The 19,845-nt window shown below is 33.8% G+C and overlaps 4 protein-coding genes and 1 long non-coding RNA gene across 6 annotated transcripts; 3 read left to right on the top strand and 2 right to left on the bottom strand.

The window, feature by feature from the left end:
• The first annotated feature begins 3,223 nt into the window (after nt 1-3,223).
• On the top strand, nt 3,224-4,710 carry LOC142636278 (uncharacterized). The gene is made up of 3 exons (XM_075810443.1): nt 3,224-3,490; nt 3,562-3,659; nt 4,380-4,710. Exons 1-3 carry the CDS (start codon nt 3,434-3,436, stop codon nt 4,708-4,710), a joined length of 486 nt encoding a protein of 161 aa, XP_075666558.1. The 5' UTR covers nt 3,224-3,433.
• LOC142642653 (protein kinase STUNTED-like) lies at nt 4,708-7,624 on the top strand. Its single transcript, XM_075817053.1, has 6 exons — nt 4,708-4,878; nt 5,664-5,827; nt 6,067-6,134; nt 6,389-6,524; nt 6,878-7,027; nt 7,461-7,624. Exons 1-6 carry the CDS (start codon nt 4,788-4,790, stop codon nt 7,518-7,520), a joined length of 669 nt encoding a protein of 222 aa, XP_075673168.1. The 5' UTR covers nt 4,708-4,787; the 3' UTR covers nt 7,521-7,624.
• A 3,290-nt stretch (nt 7,625-10,914) lies between these two features.
• LOC142617696 (uncharacterized) lies at nt 10,915-11,590 on the bottom strand. The gene is made up of 3 exons (XR_012841023.1): nt 11,452-11,590; nt 11,190-11,253; nt 10,915-11,054 (listed from the first exon to the last, which is right to left on the bottom strand). It is a non-coding gene; the product is annotated as an uncharacterized LOC142617696 (long non-coding RNA).
• A 33-nt stretch (nt 11,591-11,623) lies between these two features.
• On the bottom strand, nt 11,624-14,078 carry LOC142617680 (glycine-rich RNA-binding protein RZ1A). Of its 2 annotated transcripts, none has more exons than XM_075790636.1 (4): nt 13,931-14,078; nt 12,770-12,888; nt 11,928-12,469; nt 11,624-11,845 (listed from the first exon to the last, which is right to left on the bottom strand). In XM_075790636.1, the coding sequence occupies exons 2-3, from the start codon at nt 12,878-12,880 to the stop codon at nt 11,948-11,950; spliced, it is 633 nt and encodes a 210-aa protein (XP_075646751.1). In that variant the 5' UTR covers nt 12,881-12,888; nt 13,931-14,078; the 3' UTR covers nt 11,624-11,845; nt 11,928-11,947. The 2 variants fall into 2 exon arrangements, with proteins under 2 accessions (XP_075646751.1, XP_075646758.1); XM_075790643.1 differs by having other exon boundaries at nt 12,770-12,891; nt 13,931-14,076.
• Nucleotides 14,079-15,791: 1,713 nt separating this feature from the next.
• On the top strand, nt 15,792-18,439 carry LOC142609649 (peroxidase 43). Its single transcript, XM_075781294.1, has 4 exons — nt 15,792-16,141; nt 16,401-16,583; nt 16,711-16,873; nt 17,913-18,439. Exons 1-4 carry the CDS (start codon nt 15,926-15,928, stop codon nt 18,341-18,343), a joined length of 993 nt encoding a protein of 330 aa, XP_075637409.1. The 5' UTR covers nt 15,792-15,925; the 3' UTR covers nt 18,344-18,439.
• The last annotated feature ends 1,406 nt before the right edge of the window (nt 18,440-19,845 follow it).

Genomic DNA, 19,845 nt, shown 5'->3' with positions numbered 1-19,845 from the left:
TTCTGCCTTATTTCTTCGTCGCACTAACAAAGACACTATTTTACTTCTCATGTATGTCGATGATATGATCATAATTGGTGATAACCTCAGTGGCATTCAAGAGCTCAAAGATTTTCTCAGTCAACAGTTTGAGATGAAAGATCTTAGACATCTCAGCTACTTCTTGGGTCTTGAAATCACTCATTCTACAGATGGACTTTACATTACTCAAGCCAAGTATGCCTCTGAACTTTTGTCTCGAGCTGGACTCACTGATAGCAAGATTGTTGACACTCTAGTTGAGCTTAATGCGCATCTAACTCCCTCAAGAGGAAAACCATTGTCTAATCTCTCTCTTTACAGACGCTTAGTTGGTAGCCTAGTTTATCTCACTGTTACTCGTCCAGACATTTCCTATGCTATTCACTAGGTAAGCCAGTATCTGTCTGCTCCATGATCGACTCATTATGCTGCTGTTTTGCGCATTCTTTGGTACCTAAAGGGCACTCTCTTCTATGGTCTTTTCTACTCTGCTCAGTCTCCTCTTGCTCTCCATGCATTTTCAGATGCTGATTGGGCAGGAGATCCCACTGATCGCAGGTCCACCATTGGATATTGCTTTCTTCTTAGTTCTTCTCTGATTTCTTGGCGAAGTAAGAAACAAACTCATGTAGCCCTCTCCAATACTGATACCACATCTGAGTTTCTTTGGCTACGATGGCTTCTCAAAGACTTAAGTGTGTCTACATCTTCTGCTACTCCTTTTTATTGTGACAACAAGAGTGTCGTTCATATTGCTCACAATGATGTCTTCCATGAACGGACTAAACACATCGAGATCGATTTTCATTTTATCCGTTATCATCTTGTTCATGGTGCTCTCAAGCTAATCTCAGTCTCCTCTACAGATCAACTTGCAGATATCTTCACCAAGTCACATCCTAAGGGATGCTTTCATACTTTGGTTGACAGCCTCAAGTTGGTCTCACATCCACCTTGAGTTTGAGGAGGGCTGTTAACGTGTATAGTGTTATGGGCTTTAGGCCCAACTAGATTACTTGTATAGCACACATTCTTGTACTACACCTTTACTTGTACTACACTCCTATGTCTCCTATATAGAGACCCACATGTATATTCTTTAATTGAGAAATACAATATAATTGAATTCAGTATTTCTAACAATCTCTATTTCTGACAATTATGTCATGAATTAGATTTATGCATTCTCTGATTTTTTTTCTATCACAGTTTGTGCATCCCACCATGTACAAGACTTGCACGATGTAAGACAGAGAAGCTACATATGAAATTTTTTTTTTTTTTTTTTTTTTTTTTTTTTTTTTTGAGGAAAGGCTACTTATAAAAGATGTATGAGATGCTTTCTTTTTTACAATGTGTGGAACTCATATTTTGTGTGGGACTTACATGCTATAAAAAATAATGATGTATGTATCTGATACATGAGATATATCCTCCTTGAAAATGAGACATGTTTTCTTCTCCTTAATTTACTACCAAGGAAAAATCTTATAAATTTAATTCTTTGAAATAATAAAAGGCTATGCTGGTTTTTTTTTTTTTTTTTTTTTCATCAGCATGGTTTGTTCAATATCTTGGTATTGATTTCTAAGTATACTACATAAATTTCGAGAAGAATTTTAGGTGTATTATAATTTGATTTGTATTGATTAGAGCAATTTTTCCTAGTGAGGATGTATCTCATTCAATTTCTTCTTTGATTAGCTTATTGGGATTGGGATTCATTAATATTTCTAAACTACTCTATAATTTTTAAAATCCTAACCATTTATGGATAAATGAATAATTAGGTTTTTTAACATAATTCATAACGTAAGCAAATACCAAATTAGTGCGAGTAAATGTTTATTTAAATGTTAATGATGTGTCAAAATTAGACTACTCATGAAATAAAACAAAGTAAGAATTTTAAAAATTTATGATGGAGTTATCCTAAAAACTTTTGGAGATGCTAATCCAGCTTCTTGCTATGGATGTTTCATCACTATATTAGATATGTTGTTTATTATGTTCTGATCCTAAAACAATATCGATGAATTTCTTTGCAATATGAAATTATGGTCGCTTCATTAGTTTTAACGTAGGGGAAAAATAGTTTTTTTAATGTTGAAAAATCTAAAAACTTGCTTCTCTGTAAAAGTACATGTGACTTATAGTTCGGTCTATTTTAGATTATAAAACAGATGGTTATCTATATGCAATGTCTCCAAAGAGTCCACAAAGAATGGGACTACATTTGTTAAACTATGTTTGTTGAGCTTATTGGTTCGACTAAGGCAGAAATGAACAGTGCTATTTGTAAATACTTTGGGCTAAGCTCATTGTTGTTAGAAAAAAGTTTACTTTCAAACCAGTTTGGAGGAAAATTTTGTATGTGTATAATTGATCATATTTGTAGCTCATAGCTAGGTCACCTAGATCACAATACCAACAAGGGCCACTATGAGTAGCTTTGGAAGGGCCAGTTTTTTAAGTAAAACTTGCTAGGCATTCTAACAACGAAATTATACGCATCATTTTTTTGTCAATCCTGTCCATATTTTGTAGTCTGCAATGAAACATTTAAGTATTGTGGCACTATTGAATCTAACTACTAGTGTTCATGCACCTTTTAAGACAATAGTGCTCGTTTGGGAGAGTTCATCTTTATAATAATCTCATTAGGCTTAAAAACTAATCAGTGAAAAGTACTGCATGTACATAAATTAAATAAGCCAAATAAACTAAAAATAATTATGTGAAAGGCTCAAAGGTTAATTTAGTTTTATTTTATTTTACAAGTCAATTGTATTTCTATTTTAGGTCTTATTAGTTTATTAGGTTAGTATTTTAATTTCTAGAAGCAAGATTGTTTTTCGTAATAAGGCATTTAGGGTTTCCTTCTCCAATTAGAGTTAGGGTTTAGTATTCCTACATACAAAAGTACACGTGCTCCTATCAAAGGGAGATTATTTTGATAGATAAAACTTTGATTGAAATTGTCTCCATAGTCTAGTGTCAATTCCAACCAACCCTAGGTGCTAACTCCAAGTGGTTTTTTTTTCGCTTAGTGTTGACTTCAAGTAAACCTAGATGCCAACTCCTAGGTTCTATCCTTTATTTTCTTGTTTTTCAATTTTCCTATTACAAAGATCTACTTTATCCTGGGTCAAATAAGCTCTCCCAAATTAGTTTGTGAGACTAGTATAGAAGCACAGATTTCTAGTAGTTCAAGAATCATATGCAGCTCAATCCTTTTACATTCATATTTTTCATATCAAATTAATTTTACATTTTCTAATGGCCTCAGCCCCACTTGCTTTTATCATTTCTGGTATGCTAACATGGTGTATATTTTCCAGGGGAAATATTAGAGTCATCAGGACAAGGTGAGGCAAATCCTAGAGAGCTTGAGTCAGAGATTAAGAAGAAAATGGGACAATACCAAAGTGACCTCCAACCATTCTACCAACTGTGCAAAGTGAATGAGGTTAGTGCTTTCCTATATGCCAATAATGGGAATAATAAGTGAATATATGCATAAAACTTTGGAGTTTGCAGGTGAAGTTGGAAGTCCAATTTGCCGCAGGATTTCGTCCCTGCCAATTAGCAGTAGAAGAAGCACAAAAATCTAATGGCCGCTGGGTCGTTTTAGACAGGTACTCATGTTCATCATCTTACAAAAACAGAAGCCAAGGTGGTGTTCAAATGCCAAATGAAAATTAGATCATTTTGTTCTGTTTTTCATTTGAGCAATTATTGCATGCATATGATTGGGAGCCTTGATATAAGATATATATAACTGAGTGTCATCATCGCAAGGTGATGAGATGTTTGAGGTATGATAAATTACCGATTATCCTGAATGTTTAAGCTGATAGGATATAGTGAATTTAATCATTTAACATTATTCTAATAGTCCCCCACACATAAATTGCCACTAATCCAAAAAGTTTAAGCTTATAGGAGATAATGAATTTAATCATTTAACTATTATTCTAATAGAGTCAAAACAAAATAATAATATCAGTAATAATGATCATCATCAATATCACTTGTATATGGTAGCAAAATCATCAACCTGATCATAAATATGTTGCTGCTTGTACTGAGATTGACTTACTCCTTCTCTTGGATAGCTGGATTGCTGTTTATAGGATTGAGATTTACTTTTACTCATTCAATTGCCATGAAAGATGAAATGGACTGATCTCATTCCCTTGTTGTGCCTAACAGCCTAATAAACTATCATTTGTCTCAAAAGTTTAAGTTGTTAAGAAATTGTGATTTTAATCATTTAACCATTATTCTAACATATCCTTCCAAGGCTCAAGTTGGGTTTATCTTCTCTTTTATTTATGTATTCTTTTGGTTGGCAGTCACTTCAAGAAATTCAAAGAAGATATAAGGGGACATATAAATTGCAATCTTGCAGTAGTGAAGGGAAAGGATATTGCAGCAATAATGACATCAACTGCTGTGCAGAATGAAAATTTTGAAACCCTTCCTCTGGAAGAGGAATCACCTGCACTCCTGTCAGATCCTGAAAGTCCTTGTTGGTATCCACTGTCTTGGAGAAGTGGTTTTCCGCGAGCTTTTGATCACAGTGAACTAAAAGTGATAACAAATGGCTTCGATGATTATAATATTTTTAGGGAAGAGGATGGCATGAAAGTTTATCATGGTTTTTGCAAGATATACCTGTTTTAGTTGAGTGTTTCTTAAAAACTGATGAGCGGTTTTGGTCAACGCTCAAGATCCTTTAACGGGCACGCCACCGCCATATCATGAACATTGTTGGGTATTGCTGTGCTGATGATTCTGTGTTCTTGCTCTGTGATTGCCCATGTGTGGATACTGTTGAAGTGAATTTGCAATGTAAGTATACCTTCTCTTATTGAAATCTAATATAACTCACTACCCCCAAGAAGACATATTGCTGTCTTCTGATGCTTTATATTTGCTTAATAGATTGCCTATAAGAACCTTAGTAGTTACACTATAGATGACTGAATTATTAGTCACAATGCAATGCTATACATAACAGAGTATTTATAGGAATTCTATCCCTATTCTAATTCTAGTAGGACCAGGAAACTTATCCTGTAAGTATAGGTTTGTTCTATCATGCTTGTGCTTTAAATTCTATCATGTATAGTCCTGCTCTCCTATTGATCAGAATTCTGGCATCAAGAGCTGTAAAAAAGACTAATTGGAAAAATAAGAAGGTGGGATAATTGGCCTTGTCGGTAGGGGTAATTGTTACTGACCTTGATTGATCATATATTGATTAGAATGTTGTAGTGACAGTTATGTGTTCTTGGTAGAACTGTTTCTCAGTTCAAAGTTCAAACTAGGAGGTGATATCCTTGTGAATTTATGACCAATATGATTGGATTAGTTTATGAATTAATGAGTAAACCATTTTGCACTTTTCAATGATGTGCCTCTTTGGACATATTTTTACTGGGCATAGTCACAAGTCAGTGACTGGATGACCTATATCCTCTCTTTTGGCTGCTTATTTTCCTTCTTGGCTTCATTCTATCCCCATAAGTTTGTGCTTCCCCACAGTATTATTCCATTTATTCAATGCATGCCATTTTGTTTTTCTGAACTGCACTGCTTTGGATGTTACCCTTTTAAGCTTAAGAAGTTTGTAGGTGATGATTTGGCTAAGGTTTTTGGGTGGAAATCAAGGTGGTGCGTTGCTCTAGATATAGGTGGAAGCCTGCGTTACCTTCATGAGGAGTGTGTTGATGGACCTATTGTTCACCTCTCTGTCTGTTCTGCTCATGTTGTAAATACTCAAGGTAACTCCGCTATGGTAAGTACGAAGTTTAATCTTCATAAGAAATTTGGATTTGAAATTCTCGTTTGTTATCTATCTGAAGCCTACAATGCTATCAAAGTCTCCACTAAAGTGTAAGTTACATAAATTTCATACTGTTAATTGTAGGCTTCACAACTTGTTGCAGGAAGCAGAATTTCTTGTATCACAATATTTTTTTATTGTCACAATTTCTTAAATAGAAACTGAACATCTGCCTTTAACATCTATTCTAGCTAGGCAACTTCACAACTGCTAAGTGGCTTACGGATAGAATGTCCCCAAAGGAAGATTCACCAGCTGAGTAAGAAACCCTACTTAAGTTTATCTTGAATCTTGCACTGGTATGTTTTACTTCAAAGTTATTCCTTACCATTCTAAAGAAGCTATTAATAATCATAGCAAAATACAACAACAATATTAATAAAAAAAAATTCATATGATGGGCATTCTTAATAAATTTAAGGCCTCAAAGTTTCATGCTTAACAATTCATTTGTGCAAGTGGCATGCTATGTTTGTGACCTATAACTAACTATAGCGGTCTGATGTTTTGAAGATCCCAAAATCTTGAGGAAGATGAGCACCTCTATGTAGATGTTCATGATTATGGGATGTTCCTCCTTGAGCTCATAACTGGAAAGAGTGCTCGTTGTTTCCAAGCCCAAGGCAAGGGTCAGTCATTGGTCAACTGGGTAAGATCTTTAAGCCAACCTACAAGTAGCAATTAACCAAATATTTTAGTAGTTTGGTGTTTATGTAGGTTTTTTCATGGAGAGTGTGAATTTAGGGAAGTCACTTTGGATAAGTTTTCTTAAAAAGTATTCCTTGAATAAGAAAATCAGAATAGGCCATTGGTAATCATCCTCTATGCCTGCTAGAATTATAATACACACTGATCTTTGTTTGCAGAAGCTAAAGATTCTATTGATGTGTCTGAATTCATGTGTGTCAAGGACTTAGATTTTAAAATTCGAGGGCATCATTTTCTTAAATTATACTAAAAACTTGTGCAACTTCATTGATTTTTTCCCCTCTTGCAAAACAGGCCACTCCACATCTAGAAAATGGTTCACTTACCCAACTGATGGATCACAGATTAACGGATACTAGTGATATGGAGGTGGTTAATCATATGGCAAATGCTGCATTGTGCTGCCTGAAGAATGTTAAGGGTCGCAGGCTTTCTATGAGTGAGGTAAGGTATATAATATATGCTTCGAACATAGTTGTTCTCAGAAAGGTCCCCATTTCCATTGGCTGCTATGTTGTTTCATTTATTCAAAAATAAATAAATAATTGGAACATAGGCTTCAATGGTAACATGTTCAAATGTGTGAGATAGAGAAATTGCAATTATCCAGCAAAGAAAAAATAGAAATAGAAACATTTGCCAACATTAAGAATGCCTTGAGTTGAAAAGACTTTTGATAACTTTATAGACTAAATAAGGCATGTGTTTTACTTTACTTATCGGGTTCTTCAAAAGTCATATATCTCATTTCACATTTAGGAGCTGTAATTGGTCAGTTTGGTGTCTCTATAGACGCATGAAACTTTTTCCTCCCCTAGTGCTGGTTTACTATGAATTTTCTCTCTATAATCCAATGCTAATTAGAGGAACTCTACAGGTTCTGGCCGTGGTTCGGGGTGATGAGCTTGCATTATCCAAATACGGGTTTTCTGAATAAAATCTGTAGATTGTTCTTCTTACTTGTAATTCTAAAATAATTGGTATAGAGACATTCTGTACTAATTAAGAAAAGAGCAGATATAATGGACTTGCTGGTTATTCCTTTGTTGGGTTTTATAATGAATTGCTCATAGGTGCATTATCACAGTTTAGTATTAACAATCTACATATTCATTTCCAGTGGCAATGTACAACTCAAAATGCAAGTAGAGATCTCAATAAATTCAACCATTTTGAGGGGATGGTCCATTGTTGCCTATGGCTATTTCTTTTTAGAGGAAATACTATTTGTCAAGAGATTTAATTTAATTTATTTATTTATTTTTTTTAAATTTGGTTGCTTCCATTGCTATCTCGTTTGATTGTACAAAGAAATAATTCACTTGCCCTGCCTGAAATTGATCTGGAAGCAACGAACATTTTCTTTTCTTTTCAGTATCTCTCTCTTACTTTAACTTGTGTGACAATAAAAAAATCGCCCACCAATAGTTTCTCTGAAATTTGCTGCTTCAAGGGGTTGCAATTTTGGAGGAACCAACAGTTGAAGCCTGCTTAAGGATTGTCTCTGTAACTCAGTTTATAACCTGCAATTCACTTGTTTGCCACACAGGTAAGTCCACGGATTGTTAAGTAGGAGGCGCTCTATTATCTCAGGTCCACGATTGCAACACAAGATGCTTTTGTAACTTCTTCCAGAAGAGATTATCCTTGATACAAAGAGCAGTTTGACATAGTTATTGGATTCATTAGTGATTTGTGTCTCATCTACTTTTTTAATTCGATTTTGACGTTGAAATTGAGAGTCATTGATCAATATTTATTTTTCTGGTTTAATATGAATTATATATTTATAATGCTGTCTAACAAAATGCAGGACATTTGCTTACATTTGCAAAAAGTACATAATGTTTTGGATGCATGCAACTTCACACTCATACAAGAATCTTGATCTCTTGTGAAACCCCCCACATGTTGTAAGTGATGCTACATGCATCCGAGACACTCGATACCTCTCCTACATAGAGAACTTTCTGTTTGGTCTCCTACATTGAGAACTTTTTGTTTGGTGTAGCTCATGTTTTTGATATTCTTGTTACACTTGCACACTTTCTATTGCACGCTACCTTTGAAACTGTGTTTTGAAAACACAATTTCTATCCACATGGCAGTGTTTGGTGAGTGTGCAATAAGAATTAAGAAGAGTATGATAATCATTACTTTTTGGCTTATTCAATTTACCAATTTATTTTTGCAAGTCTAATAATAAATTATTGAAATAGTGAAGATACACGTTGATTTATATTTTAAAATTCTTATAACTTGGTTAATAAAATTTTCTCTACCCGTTTGTTTCGACGTAAAATATTTTTAGGAAAAAAATTCACATTTTACAGTATTTATTCTGCATTAAAACATTTAGTCAAAAGTAAAATATTTTCAGCTAACTAAATCAACATAGGCAAATTTGTGTAACATATTTTACATTTGAAATTTTGGTAAAATATTTTACGTTTACTGCTCCCTCTCAGTCCTTATACCCATCTCATGCTCTCTCCCTCTCAATTTTCTCTCCACAACCTAGCACCCTTTGATCCCTCTCTCCTATGTTCCCACCCATTAATGGCTCCACCTTCTTCAACAACACCTAGTGGGTTCATTTCTCCAAGATAGAAGATGGTAGAAACTCATACTAAAGTCTATCCTACAGATAAGAACCTATCTTATTTTTCTTTGGCATCATTTCCCATTAATGGCTCCACCTTCTTCAACAACACCTAGCGGGGTCATTTCTCCAAGATAGAAGAAGATTGTAGAAACTCATACCAAAGTCTCTATCCTACAGATAATAACCTATCTTATTTTTCTTTGGCATCATTTCGTGATCTTTTAATGCTTTACCAGCTTAAAGACCCTTCAACAGCTCAATTAATTGTATGCCACAAAAAAAATATGATTTGATCTCCAATTTGAAGGTTCTTTCGTGATTTGGGTTTTTTGGCAGATCTGGGTTTATTGGCATTTTTGGTTTTTTTTTTTTTTTTTTTTTTGGTTGCAAATTCGTGCTTGGGCAAATCTGGTTTTTTTCAGAGCTAATTTGGTTTGGGTTTGATTCATAATTGACTCATGGTTGTGTTTTTTTATAAAAAATTTGAGAATTTTAGTTTTTTGGTGAGATTTTGAGTTTGAATTGTTTCTTATTGAAGATTTTTGTTTTTTCATTTTACAATATATAAACATAGGAACTTACGTAATTTCCAACACACTAAATATTTTACTCTGAAACAAACGAAAAATCGCTTAATAATGTTGATGAGTGCATTAGGCAAGCCCCACATCCAAGAAACTTTTTTCCCTCTTTTTTTAAAATACCATCAACAAATAAAGCAAAATCAGAAAACACTCATTAAAATGCACGCACAGTCCGCATGACAAAATTTAAAAGCAGATCCTACAAAGCTACAACATCTATTATTTATGCATAGCTACATAGCAAACGCGTAATATATAACCCAAATTTTAACATTAACTAAAGAAATTACAGTGGTTAAATACAATATTTTAAAATAAGTAATGTGACTGATTTTGAGAAATATTTAGTAGAGTTGTAAATGACATGGTAATTTCAATCGTGATAAAACTTTGCAACGAGAAGATAATCACTCAACACAACATTTATCAAATAAAATAGAATAGAGTGGAGCATCAATGCTTAGGCTGTCTTTAGTAGCACAAGCAAGAGATGGTAAAAGTGCAAACAAAACAAGAGACCATATATGATATATCTCATAACCATCCTAACAACGCAATCAATGAAAGGTGGCAAAGAAGTATCTTTTCCATCCATCTTTTTGATACCCAGAACATAATTTGATAAAATTAACATCCACATAAAAGGGCATGGGAATGCATAACCAATTTACTGCGTTTGACAATACCTTGCTAAGGAATGATGCAGGATAGATTTCATTAGATTTGGAGACAAATCTATTAATGAGAGAAGATAAAAAGGAACATAAGGCATACAGATAATCACAGATATATATACATGCATGACTCAGTATGTTTGCCGTAGATCAAAATTTGCAATCCTTATCCAAACAAGGCCATCATTTTATGATTCTATGGGGAGAAAATGACAAAATTCCACAGCATTGAAGAATGATGTTCCTTGCTTAGAGGTTTCACAAAGGACTAGGGGCAACGGCAGCATCTTCAATATGAAATTTATATGTGAACCCACCCTCAAAGTGAAACAGAACCAATACAGGAAACCATAACTGACTTACGAACCACTATCCGTTGTGTAAGTAACAGCCATTTATCTGGATCTCACGAAACAAGAACCAAGAGAAACATAACCATTTATCTGGATCTCAAGAAACAAGAACCAAGAGATGAGACGCATCTAGGAAACACAAGGGGATAACAAAAATCTTCCATCACCAAGAAGGGCATTGCAGAAGAAAGACCCATAGGAGAAAAAAAATTATGGGCAAACAGTTGCTGCATTCACCAAGAACTCCAACACAACCTGTCACGTGTTTACAAAAAATGGAACTCTCCATCAGTGCGCCATGCAGAAGATGAGTGTGGCTTATGTTGAATTAAATTGTAGATGGCCTGTTGCGGGCGAAAACACTGACAATTTAAAAACTAAAAACCATACATGTCCAATTAGCAACAAAGTAACCCAATCATGTATCCATAAAGACCATAAATAGCGAAGCACCCTGCCAAAAGGTTAATAACATTAATATAGCACATAGAATAATTTAAGAACTAGCATGCACATGTAATTAAGATAAATATATTACCCGCTTGACTCCTGTTTTTAGTAAGATACTGAAACAGGGTAGCCAAAATGGGCATTTACTTCTAAAACCGCTTCTACTTCCCAAGTGAAAAGAAGCAAACTCCCAATGACATACCCTTGAATCGATCCTCCGAATACACATCCAACCAAACAACCTTCCCATTTTGCAATAGCCTATGAGAAATGATCAATGAGGATTGGGCAGCAATTATGGTGTTTGCAATTCTATGCATGAAAGTCACAAGATATCCAGCAGCAATAATGGCATTCACAGACTACAAGACCAATTTCCAAAGTGCATGTCAAGCAAGCATAATATCCCATCGAACCAAAACATCGAAATGAGCATTTTTGGAACACAAAACAGGTGAATATTCGTGCCAATGTTTGCACTTCAAACTACTGATATACTAGAATGATCCACCAAGACAATTTTCATAAGAATGTATCCAGCAAAAGGAAACTTGAACACTTTGAAGACAGTAGCTGCAGCACCACCAGTTCCAAAGCTGCAATAGCAAAATGACATAATTCAGTTACAACTGAAGTAAGCGCAAAATACATGCAAAGTACAATATATATGGTACATACCAGAATCAGAAGCAGTCACTCTATCCAGAGCGGAAACCTCCTCCACCACCACGGCGTTCATAAGGACCTCCCCGGTCACGGCTGTATCGATCTGCTCCAGAACTTGCACGACTACCAGAATCCCTGCTGCGCCCACTAGACCGATCTCCATTTCGGTCAGGACCATAACGCCCACTCCCGCCTCCACCACCACCAGACCTATCATCCCTACCACCATACCTGCCCCCACCTCTAGAGCCTTCACTTGGACACTCCCTAGCAAAATGGCCAGGCTTCCCACACTTAAAGCACTCCCCACCATTAGATCCACGCCCACCTCCATAGTCACGACCTCTGTCACGATCACGGCCTCGGTCACGGTTGCGGTCACCATCATAATCTCTACCTGAACCTTGGTGAGGCTGAGCTTTATCAACAGTAATAGTTCGCCCATCTAATTCCATTCCATTCATTTCATCAATAGCTTCTTCCATTGCTTTCTTATCATCAAAAGTGACGAACCCAAATCCACGAGAACGCCCAGAGAACTTGTCCACAACAACCTATTATTTGAGAAAAGGTATCTTATCCATCAGAATCTCAACGATGCCCATCAAACTCAACAGTAATTCACATATGAAAGTTGAACAGTTTAATAAGTTTTTTTTAAAACCATATAAAATCTATTTTATGATTTTAGATCAACAAACATGTCTTCTGTGGGCAAAGACAAAAAGAAGAAATCATAATCAATTTGAAACATACTCATCAAAAGTCAAGAGGATAAAACAAAATTTAATACAAGCAAAATGAATTACAAAAAAAAAATAACAACCACACAAGCATAATAAAGGGGTTGTTACCTTTGCTTCAAGAAGCTTTCCAAACTTGTCAAATGCATCTTTTAGACCTCTATCTGATGTTGACCACGAGAGGCCACCAATAAAGCAGCGGTATTCTATCTCCTCTGACATATTTTCAACTGCTTTTTTTTCCCATTTCAGATAAAAAAAGTAGGCATGTAAAGCTTAGACTGTTCAATTAGCATTAGTAATTATGCAATCTACATACACGCATAGACCGAAATTGCCTCGCACAAATCATAACCAGACAGTACAACCCACTGTTTCTATTTAAGCATATCAAAGAAAAAAAAAAGTCTCTCCCAAGAGTCAAGAACAAGAAGCAATAATCAGTAACTAGATTTTTACAAGTAAAATAAAACATCCGCAAATCGGTACCATACTCTTCTTTTATAGAACAATTCCATATTATCAAGACAAAGATACAGGCCATTCTCCTTCAGCTTCCACGGCTAACTTCATCTCTACCTAATTATTACCACATATGGTAAATGACCAATGGTCAAAACTTAAGTTCAGTTCCTTATATGTTGTCCCTTAGATTCCCCGATTAAATTCAAACCACACAAAAACCTTGGCCAACGCAACGAAAACAGTAATAACTTTTCCAACAACAATTAAATTCAACCATGTGGTTTATCCATCAATACAATCATATGAACAAATTCAATTGGATTGAATTCAACCACACAAAAGCATTGACCAACGCAACGAAAAAAGTATCCACTTTTCCAACAATTCCTAAGTAAATGTACTTAAATTTTATCCATAACCCATGTCCTTAAACACTTCAATATTACACAAGTTAATCAAGGTTTAAGATATTACTATCAAATCTACCTCTTTGGAAATCTCATAAAAGTTAAACAAACACATACAAAAAAAATTTAAAAAGAAGCACCCAAAAACCCTTACAAATATGCCCAATACACCATAATTTTAACCTAATTAATTGTCCACAAAATACCCAAAATAATTAGAGATTTGTGTCAACGAAACCCTAATTATCCACAGCAACAAAAGCTTCAATTTTTATTTGTTCCAATAATAAATTAAAATCGTAACCATAAATCTCGGAAACACAATTAAGAATAATAGATCCGTACCAATTACTTCGCAGACAAGTAACAAAAGAAAAGAGAAAAAGAAGAATCGGCATACCTGTAGAAACTAAGGGTTAGATCTGAAAATTCGGCAGAGAGAAAGAGAGAGAGAGAGAAAGCGGCGAAAAGCGAATGTGTGTGTGTGTGTGTGTGTCGAAGTTGAAGTTGCGTTAACTTTGCGTAGTAGAAATATAGAATAGAATTAGGGTGTGAGAGACCTGACCTGGTCTTTTTATATTACAGCTATTACTTCTTTTTCTTTTTTTCTTTTTTGGGCTTTTGGGCTTTTTAGGTGGGGTTGATTGATTACGGGCTTCATTGGGCTGATATGGATTTTGGGGTCGAGACTTAAAAAGAGTACGAATTAAATAAGGAGAATTGGGGAAATGAGAATATTAATGGGTAAGTTTAAAAATCTTTGGGCCGTTTGATTTTTGGTTTGTAAAATCTACTCCTATGTAAATTCATTATTATATCCTTTGAAATCTTTACCGTCTACTTGTTGTAGTTTAGTAGTAAGAAGCCTTATACCCATCACATAAGAGAGTTTGGAAAGTTGTGGGTTTAAGTTGTGGTATGTCCCATTGTTACTTGGACGCTCTCACACCATACAAGAATAGGGTTTAAGTTGGTGGGGGAAAGTGAACACAAGTGCAACCCCTTTTTTTCTTCAATATGAAAGATATATTCTTTGAAATCTTTCAATTCTCGAAAATATAAAAGTCTCAAGTTTAGTTTGTTAGTGAAATTCCTGGAAAGATTTCAAAATAGATTAAAAAAAAAAGGGTATTTAAATACCCATTTTTTATCTATTTTAAATAACCATTTTTTCTCAAGTTTAATTTGTTAGTGAAATTCCTAAAATTCAAGTTTTTTTCACTAAAAAAAGTTTAGTTTTTTTTAGCTATTCCTTTTTGAAAGCCTTTTTTTTAATAGCTATTTCAAATACTCACTTTTAATTTGAAACAATGTAGAGCCTCTTAAAAGTGGATATTTAAAATAGATAGAAAAAAAATTATTTTTTGGTGAGCTAAAATAAAATGTAATTTTTTTTTATTAACGAGCGTCCTTAGAACATTTATTAATTTTTAAGAAAGTTTTTATGCTACTTTCATAGAAAATATATATAGTTTTAAAAAAAAATTGGTTACTTTTTTATTTTATCATAAAAATTTTCATAAATATTGACTTGGCCATTATTCGTAGTTGATTTTCTGATTTAAATTTGATTTCTCTCAATTTTTGTGCCTGAGCAACGAAGTATTTTATGAGGTGAATCTGGAACGCATTCGAGAGTGGACAGAAACGTAGAGGGATTGAAGGAGAGTAGAAACAGAAAACCATATCTCCAATCGCAGCTTGTTTGGTTCCTAATTCCCACTACACATGTCAAGGTTAAGATTTAGCTGACTACATATTTTGTTTTTTCTTTGTTTTTTGATAATTTAGATGACTAGATTTCAGCTTCGTGACTGGCATCTTCCCATTAATTACCATGGTATTCACATTAGAGTCTGCGGGTACACACGGAATGCACAAAATAAAGGTGTGCCAGTGCAACTGTCACTGTCCAAGCCCAATGTAACTAAAACTACATACCTTAAAATACTATAAGAAATGTCTTTTAGAAGAAAAGAAAGTGAGATATTTATTACACGCATCTTGTTATACACACTTTCATACATTCAAATTTTACGTAAATCATGTTTTGAAGTCACAATTTTCAAGTGCATAGTGTCTCAATATTTGCATAAATATAACAGGTTCATGAACTAGTTTTTACCCGAAAAGAAATGATACGTGTAAACTGTGAAAAGGAAAAGCCTGATGAGCTAGGAAATTACTAAAAGAAACAAAAAAGTGAGCATAGCAAAGAGACAAAGCACATGCATATTAGTTGACACATTGCCATCATATATATCCTCAAAGCTGTCAACTTATTGAGAGCCACTGAGGTTCAGGTTTCATCTCTCACATAACTATGAACCCCTATTAATTTTCCTTCCTATATAGCTATCTTTTACTCGGCCTTCTTTCATTTCTAAACTCATCCATGTTTTTACAATCATCATTCATGGCGATTCTCTTGGTTATCATTATAACATTTTTTATTGGGACTTGTGAGGGACAACTGGCTTTTCGTTTCTACGCACAAACATGCCCAAATGCTGAGTCTATAGTTCTCTCTGTAGTTCAAGATGCCAGTGCCAGAGATCCTACTATGGCTGCTGCCTTGCTTAGGCTCCACTTCCATGACTGCTTTGTTGAGGTTTCTCTCTCATACCCACACACATATTCCACGTTTCCCAACAGCTTTTTATTCAAACTTTTTAGCTTATTTACTATTTATCATTATTTTTCTTACAACAAGTGAAGAGGGAGATTCAAACCTCGGTTCAGTGCTACTGAGATAATTAAAAGTTATCCACAACTTATTTACTATATTTTAACCAATTTTTAATAAATAAGATTTTAGCAAAAACTAAATATTGATTGATTGATGGGATTGATTTCGATGGCATGAATAGGGGTGTGATGGTTCGATTTTGATCGACAATGGTCCAGCTTCTGAGAAACGAGCAGCGTCACACCAAGGCGTTAAAGGGTTTGAAGAGATAGAGAAAGCCAAAGCAGAATTGGAAAGTGTGTGTCCAGGAGTGGTTTCTTGTGCAGACATAGTGGCTTTAGCCGCTCGAGATGCTGTAGCCTTGGTACAATTTCTTGAAACAAGAAAAGGGATTTCTTTAATTTTGTGAATTCGTTTTTTCATTTTTGTTTTATGCTATAGTAATTATTAATATGGAGTATTCAGTATAGTAATATTTATTTTGTGTGCAGGTAAATGGACCAGGATACCAAGTTTTAACAGGCAGAAGAGATGGCCGGGTTTCCAATCTTGAATTGGCAGCTGCTATGCCGGATGTGAATGATTCAATTCAGCTACTTAAGGCCAAGTTTTTAGAGAAGGGACTCACAGAGAAAGACTTGGTGGTTCTTAGTGGTATGTAAATGTGACAGTATGAATATTATGCCTCTCTCTCTAACTCTCTCTCTCATGCAGTTCAAATGACTTTATGGTTGGTGAAAACTTAAACTGATATGAATGAAGATTGTTTTTTTTTTTTTTTTCCTTTTTTCTATTTTTCTTTGTTTTCTAACTGATAACACTGGAAAAAGTAATCTGGTAAGACAAATCTTAGGATTCTTATCCTTAATGACTGTGCTAAGGACACAAAGTTAAGAGTCAGCTGTAGTGCACAATTTCCCAAGAAGGGAACACCTTGTTTGCTGTTACTCTCAACAAATGGTTGTTGTTGTGTGTATTTTTCTTGATATCTATGTTTAATTTAATTTTTTGGCCGGGGTCCTAAAATTCACGTGTAGGCTAAAGAGCGATAAATACTCATGATATATATATATATATCTATATATATATATATATATTTTTTTTTTTTCTGAATAAATACTCATGATATATACTATATATTTTTCAACAAAATTTTTTTTTTGTCAACAATTCATTGGTTATAGCTACAGGCATAAATTCAATGTTTTTGTGTAATTTTCTTGATGTTAGGGGACAATTTGACCCTTACTTTTTTTTTTATAAATATTTTGTAGTATAAGAATGTTTTTTGGAATTATTTATTTTATGGTTGTTAATATAATTTATTGTAATCGAAACATCATGTTGACTTATAATCATCTTTGATATTATTTTATTATAGAGTAAATTCTATTCACATTTCTTAAGGTTAGGCTAATGCCAATTAGGTTTAAAAATTTTCAAAACTAATCAATTTGGTTCCTAAAATCAATTTAATCCCTAAAATAATTAAGAAAAAATAACTAACTGTTTAGATACTAAGTTAGATTTAAGGATCAAATTGACGAGTTTTAAAAAGTGTTGGACCTGGTTGACATTAGCTCAGACCATGTTAGTAGAATTTACCACTTATTATATACTAATAACAAGACGCTAACAATCTTATTGTAATGATTGGCATGGTAATCACCCCCTTTTGTGTTATAACTTTCAGCTGCACATACAATTGGAACCACGGCGTGCTTCTTCATGAACAAACGGCTTTACAACTTTTTCCCAAATGTAGATGGAGTCTCGTCTGATCCATCTATCAACACTACTTTCCTTCCAGGCTTAGAGGCCAGGTGCCCTAAAGATGGAGATGTTAATGTAAGGTTGGCAATGGATAGTGGGAGTGAACAATTATTTGACATCAATATTTTGCAAAACATTAGGAACGGTTTTGCTGTGCTTGCATCAGATGCTAGGCTCAATGATGATGAGACAACCAAGAGTGTAATAGATTCCTACTTAAGTTTTCCCAGTCCATCGTCTGTACAAGCTTTTGAGGTTGATTTTGCTGATTCCATTGTCAAAATGGGTCGGATTGGTGTTAAGACAGGTTTTCAGGGAGAGATTAGGAGTGTATGTTCATCTTTTAATTGAATACTAGAAGGAACGTTTTTATATGTATAAATATGAACAATAGAAGGAACGTTTTGATTTTATATATGTGAATGTGGTTGATAATTGTTCTTGTTATGTGAGTAGCTGTACATCTTTAGTATTGTGGTCCATTTGGGATTTTTTTTTTCTCTCTCCAAAATAAAAAGGCTAGAAGGGCAAGGGAAACCAAACAACACTGGTTTTTTTTTTTTTTTTTTTTTCACTTATAACAAATGAGGTAAGGAATTCAATCCAATATTATTTTTCTTATAGTGCAAATTAAAAGTACAAGGAATTTATTCATTTGACTAAAATTTTAAAGGTTTTTATTTTATTATTATATATTGCATTTTATCTAATAAAAATAATATTTAAATAGAAATGAGAAAGGATAGAGAATAGAGAATAGAGAATTTGATATTGGCCAATGTAAAAACAAATTAATTTTTAAAAATAGAAAAATTGCTTTATCTTTCAAAATTTTGCTAAAGTATGAGTTTAGAGGTAGGTCATTTTTTATAATGTTTTTTCATAACATATTTTATGACCGTGGAAAGTCTAGAATAACAGCAATATTCAACAATATATTTTGTAATTCTTAAAGTGACAAATTGTTAATTATAAAAAATCAAATTGTATGAGTATAGGTTCATATGAGAATTAATAATAATTTATTAATTCAATGACAATAAAACTAAAGTTTTGTTCTCAAATTTTTTGAGGTCATCTATTGATCTTCAATAATTAATAATAACTTAATATTTCAATCAATATGGCAAAGAATCTTATAGCCACCTTGTAGCTCAACTAGCATATTTTCAATAGAAAAGTCTATGATTCAAATTTCATTCCCTAACCATCAAATTTATTTTTTATTTAAAAAAAAAAATCAACCAATATAAAATATATTGTGAAAATTATTATATATATAATATTACCTTTTTTTATGGATAGCTCATAAAAGTTAAAACTATATGATATTAGGTAGGGGTGGCAAAATTTGATACGACCCGCGAACCCGACACGACACGAAATTAGCAGGTTATGGGTTGAGGCTTAACGGGTTCATGTCATATTCGGGTTGACACGACTAACCCGTTTAATAAATGGGTTGGGTTAGTGTTGAACACATAGAACCCGTTTGACCCGTCTGACCCATTTAATTAAATGATATTTTACCAATATCTTCTTCAAACTCTAGGTATATGAACTTATTAGTTGTTGTAATTTATATTCTTTGATATATTGTGATTGATTATTTGTGATATTGGGATATGCTTTAATTTTGAATGATTATTTGTGATGCAGTTATTCGTTAGTTCTGAATTTTATATTAAAAATATTTATTTGTTTGCTTTTTCATTAATTTTTATTTTTCATTTTAATAAAATCTGATAAACAGCTCGACACGACTGACCCGTTTAATAAATAGGTCATGTTAGGGTTGAGGAATCTTGACCCGTTTAATAAACATGTCGGGTTAGTGTTGACCTATATAGTCG

The sequence above is a fragment of the Castanea sativa genome, chromosome 1 (genome assembly GCF_040712315.1).
Source record: "Castanea sativa cultivar Marrone di Chiusa Pesio chromosome 1, ASM4071231v1".
In the NCBI taxonomy this organism is placed as follows: domain Eukaryota; kingdom Viridiplantae; phylum Streptophyta; class Magnoliopsida; order Fagales; family Fagaceae; genus Castanea; species Castanea sativa.
Note: the sequence above shows the minus strand (reverse complement) of the source record. Positions and strands in the feature narration are given on the sequence as shown.

Bases quoted from the DNA above. Each gene is read 5' to 3' on its own strand.
- LOC142609649 (XM_075781294.1), top strand. From the start codon at position 15,926: ATGTTTTTACAATCATCATTCATGGCGATTCTCTTGGTTATCATTATA. The intron at 16,584-16,710 runs GTACAATTTCTT...TTTTGTGTGCAG, and splicing joins CTCGAGATGCTGTAGCCTTG to GTAAATGGACCAGGATACCA. The intron at 16,874-17,912 runs GTATGTAAATGT...TATAACTTTCAG, and splicing joins AGACTTGGTGGTTCTTAGTG to CTGCACATACAATTGGAACC.
- LOC142617680 (XM_075790636.1), bottom strand. From the start codon at position 12,880: ATGTCAGAGGAGATAGAATACCGCTGCTTTATTGGTGGCCTCTCGTGG. The intron at 12,470-12,769 runs GTAACAACCCCT...CTCAAATAATAG, and splicing joins GAAAGCTTCTTGAAGCAAAG to GTTGTTGTGGACAAGTTCTC.
- LOC142636278 (XM_075810443.1), top strand. From the start codon at position 3,434: ATGGGACAATACCAAAGTGACCTCCAACCATTCTACCAACTGTGCAAA. The intron at 3,491-3,561 runs GTTAGTGCTTTC...TGGAGTTTGCAG, and splicing joins AACTGTGCAAAGTGAATGAG to GTGAAGTTGGAAGTCCAATT. The intron at 3,660-4,379 runs GTACTCATGTTC...TTTGGTTGGCAG, and splicing joins CGCTGGGTCGTTTTAGACAG to TCACTTCAAGAAATTCAAAG.
- LOC142642653 (XM_075817053.1), top strand. From the start codon at position 4,788: ATGAACATTGTTGGGTATTGCTGTGCTGATGATTCTGTGTTCTTGCTC. The intron at 4,879-5,663 runs GTAAGTATACCT...AGAAGTTTGTAG, and splicing joins TGTTGAAGTGAATTTGCAAT to GTGATGATTTGGCTAAGGTT. The intron at 6,525-6,877 runs GTAAGATCTTTA...CTTGCAAAACAG, and splicing joins GTCAGTCATTGGTCAACTGG to GCCACTCCACATCTAGAAAA.